Here is a 4,080-nt window from a genome sequence, read left to right on the forward strand (position 1 = left end):
GTTGTGAGATAATGGTATTTCAATGTAAAAAAAATGGATTATTTCTCATTACAGAGAAAACCAAACTTGGATCACCTCATAAATACTTGGATTTCGTAGTTGAGTACGCCAACAGTTTCTATACTATAGATCATTTTAGTGTAATGTATAGGAGAAAACCAAGATTCCAAACAAGAAGTGATGAGTGGACATCATTCGGTCTATAGTTGCCAGTGCATGTAGCTGAAGTTACGTTGACAGATTGCAATAAAGTCCCTTGGTGCGGTAGTACAATGATCAGATTGTCATTTGTTTAAACTTTGTTAAAATTTACTCGCTTTTATTAGTATGTATATCCATTTTAGAATACAGTTGACATATTCTCTTTCTTCGTGATGACGAGGAGGCCGGCTACTGAGGGCTTATGTATTCAGCGGGAGTTGATCGGGTTCTGAGCGAGGTATGTGGGTGCCATTACCCTAATTCAACAACAAACCACTCTTTTAATTCTTTATTTAGAGGAAGATTTATTTATTTGTTGGTCTACTTAAAACCTTGCTTCATGTCAAGGTAAAGGTTTAATCAATACGAGGCTATTGTGTCGTATACCCAATCCAACAAGTATCTTACATTGGCGTACACACCAAAGTACCCTTCCTGCGCGCATTTGTAGCCCCAGCTTGTGGCGCCCTCCAAGTGCCATTTGCCGCCATATTTACAGACCAGAGGACCTCCACTGTCACCTTGGCACGTGTCTATCCCGCCTTCATCATGACCTGCACACAACATTGAGTCGTGGATCTGTCTTGGATAACTTTTTACACACCGTTCTTTGGAAACCAGCGGTACTTCAGCTTGCATGAGTTGACTGGCACTAGGCCCTCCAGAAGACAGGGAACCCCAACCTGTCGTTGACAAAAGTTCAATAACACTTTTATTGAACATAGGTGTTAAGAGTACCAGTACAGCTTAAATGATCGAAAGTGCGCCCTAAAAATGGAATTGTTCCTAAGTTTCAGAGAGTCAGAATGAATATTCCCAAAATTTTGTGCGCAATATTTTTAGGGCAAAATACCTGTGATCCAGCATGTCTTGCTGCCGTCATCAATTGGTAGATCAACAGAAGTATCCGGAAGACAAGCGAGTCCCACAGCTCTGTTTAGCTCCGCAGGTCTGCTAAGCCTCAGTAACGCAATATCATGACTCATACCGAACGGTTTCTTGTAGAGGTGATGCATTATGATCCTTTCAATCTCAATGTCTTGAGCCGTTGGATCATTTCCCTTTTTGTTGTGAGCTCCCATTCTGTCGATTGAAACAATTGGGTATGGAGATACTGAGTTTATTATTACTTGACACATGAAAAAAATAAGTGTATATTGTAATCACTCGGACGGCTCATAATCATAAGGCCATCCATCTCGCATATTGACTGCGAAGTGTCAGATTACAGATTACCTGATCCTGAGATCCACAGCTCTCTTTCTTTTCACACAGTGTGCCGCAGTAAGAACCCATTGTGGAGCTATCAAGGTTCCTCCACAGAAACTTGCTCCTTTGTTGTATGATGGACGATATTTGAGCATTGCCTGCCACGGCCAGTCACCCGCACGGGCCTGGGTACCACCGACAATTCGTGACTCTGGTTTTATGCCACATGAACCTTGGCATCGAGAGATAATATTAAGATCAGTATCCGGGGAAGGACTGAAGAATATTGGTTAATAATCTTAGAGATGATCACTCGACTTCTCGGCGATTATTTAAGGAGAGGCACTAAGGCCGAGGACAGAGACTGTAATTAACAGTCAGGCCATAGTTGTTCGAAGGGTGGATAATGTTATCTGCGGGGGTAAATCTATATCGGGCGCGGGTGGAGAGCCTAGTGCATTTTGTTAACACTCATACGCTGGATAGCGGTTTATCCGTTGGATATCGGGCGCGGACAGAGAGCCTAGTGCATTTTGTTAACACTCATACGCTGGATAGCGGTTTATCCGTTGGATATCGGGCGCGGATGGAGAGCTTAGTGCATTTTGTTAACACTCATACGCTGGATAGCGGTTTATCCGTTGGATATCGGGCGCGGATGGAGAGCCTAGTGCATTTTGTTAACACTCATACGCTGGATAGCGGTTTATCCGTTGGATATCGGGCGCGGATCGAGAGCCTAGTGCATTTTGTTAACACTCATATGCTGGATAGCGGTTTATCCGTTGGTTATCGGGCGCGGATGGAGAGCCTCGTGCATTTTGTTAACACTCATACGCTGGATAGCGGTTTATCCGTTGGATATCGTTATCCACTCTTTGAACAACTGGACCTGGGTGATTATCAAAAAACCTGAATGTTTCATGATCTCGTTCATTGGAAATCGACTTATGTCCATTGCGGTCATTTTCAACAACGTTTGTTTTGTTATGGTCTTGGCTATGGCGGAGTTGAGGTCGGAATCAACATAATCAACCAATCAGGTCGCATATGTCTCTCCTCCGTGTAAGGACCTGTTAATATATTAACGTTCTCTTGTTAGTTTCCTAAACCATCATTTATTGTAGTCGCTCGTAATTCTGCCAATATTCGGGTGTTTTTCAAGCAAGGCCAGCACAGATAAGCTTCTAAAGAGTTGATATGAACTACTCTCACCTGGGGGAGGAGGAGGTACTGGTGGTCTTGATGGCTTTGGAGGCGCAGGTGGTTTTTGTGTCACGGGAGGCCTGGGACCTAACAATCAAAGAAAAAGTTTGGCAAACGACAGGTGTAATGAAAAAGGCTTTAAGGTTACGGACACACTAATACGCATAAGACGAGATCAAGGAAGATGCCATGCTGAGTCCCATTTAATAAGCAGAACCGAATACTTTCTAAACCCATTGTAGCCCAGTCCCTATCCACGCATGTAATTTTATATATTTGTTAAATAACTGTAACCACATTGTAATTCAGATTTTCTGTGAAAATGTGAGAAATAAACTTATCTACTACTACTCCTACTACTATTCCTCGCTCTAATGAACTTTTTTTAACGAAATGCGTAAGGAAAGAGAGAGAGAGATAGAGTTAGATGCCATTATCCTGAGTAGGGATGTCAAAGGAGAATAATTAAAAGCTGATATTTCTTCTTACCTCCGCATGAACCACAACTCTTCTTACATTTGTATTTTACGAAGCTATTTGTTTCACACGGATTGCCTGGTCTGTTTATGTAGTCTTTGCAGTTTGGCCAGTGGTCGTAACACAGAGCTATCAATGATATGTTATTCAGAAGTTACATGCAGTCAGTCATCATTTGACATATACATGCTGCACATTAATACCAGCGATTCCTTATGGAATTGCTGACACATTTTTTGCAAGGTAAATAAAGTTTATTATTATTATTATTATTATTATTATTATTATTATTATTTCGAAATACGTAAACTTTAAATTAGCATCAACGCTTTCCGTAAAGTCTACAGCATATTTCAGTTGATTCAAAAGCCTGCGTTAAATTCTTCATGATCATAATTATGGCCTCAGTAGTGAACATGTTTACAGGTAAATCAATAACATAAAATGTAGAAGATTTGATTCACGTAGCGCGATTTATAATTTCTGTACAGCTTACTGAATTTGTCACGTGCGATAAACCTTTCCATCCATATAAAGGAACTTCAACCGTGAATATGAATACTTTTCGCCAGGAGCCCGTTACTAACGAGCTCCTGGTTTAACTTCAAAATATACAAACTAATAGGAAGTAAATTCGGGCTCAATTTTGAAACCTTTTTTTCGTCTCCAACATTAAGTAAGTAAATAATTCGCTCGAGATCGAACAAGTCTCAAACAACAAAGTTAGGACACACCTGGAACGTTTCTTATCCGTTCTCTACCTAAAACTGATGCATGTTTCTTTTAACTCTGTGACATAAATTTCATTTACTCAATTAATTTAGGAACTCACTTCTTACCATTTATCTCAGCCACCAAAAGCGCGAGGACAACGACGAACTTCATGATGTACTGGGTTCCGCGAAAACACTCACTAGGAAAATTTGAGTAGGACGTAAACATTTAAGCCTATGGATGAATGGCGGACAACTGAGGTAATATTTGCTG

General features: G+C 40.8%; 1 protein-coding gene across 1 annotated transcript; it reads right to left on the reverse strand.

Annotated features, from left to right (window-relative positions):
• Positions 1–462: 462 nt before the first annotated feature.
• LOC111334356 (trypsin) lies at positions 463–4,080 on the reverse strand. The gene is made up of 6 exons (XM_022940068.2): positions 3,933–4,080; positions 3,106–3,222; positions 2,626–2,703; positions 1,438–1,642; positions 1,055–1,284; positions 463–884 (listed from the first exon to the last, which is right to left on the reverse strand). The coding sequence occupies exons 1-6, from the start codon at positions 4,033–4,035 to the stop codon at positions 562–564; spliced, it is 1,056 nt and encodes a 351-aa protein (XP_022795803.2). The 5' UTR covers positions 4,036–4,080; the 3' UTR covers positions 463–561.

The sequence above is a fragment of the Stylophora pistillata genome, chromosome 1, assembly GCF_964205215.1.
Source record: "Stylophora pistillata chromosome 1, jaStyPist1.2, whole genome shotgun sequence".
Classification (NCBI taxonomy): Eukaryota; Metazoa; Cnidaria; class Anthozoa; order Scleractinia; family Pocilloporidae; genus Stylophora; species Stylophora pistillata.

Coding starts and splice junctions, on each gene's coding strand:
- LOC111334356 (XM_022940068.2), bottom strand. CDS start 4,035: ATGTTTACGTCCTACTCAAATTTTCCTAGTGAGTGTTTTCGCGGAACC. Junction 1,643..2,625: donor AGTACCTCCTCCTCCCCCAG/GTGAGAGTAGTT, acceptor CTCGATGCCAAG/GTTCATGTGGCATAAAACCA. Junction 1,285..1,437: donor GCTGTGGATCTCAGGATCAG/GTAATCTGTAAT, acceptor TTCAATCGACAG/AATGGGAGCTCACAACAAAA.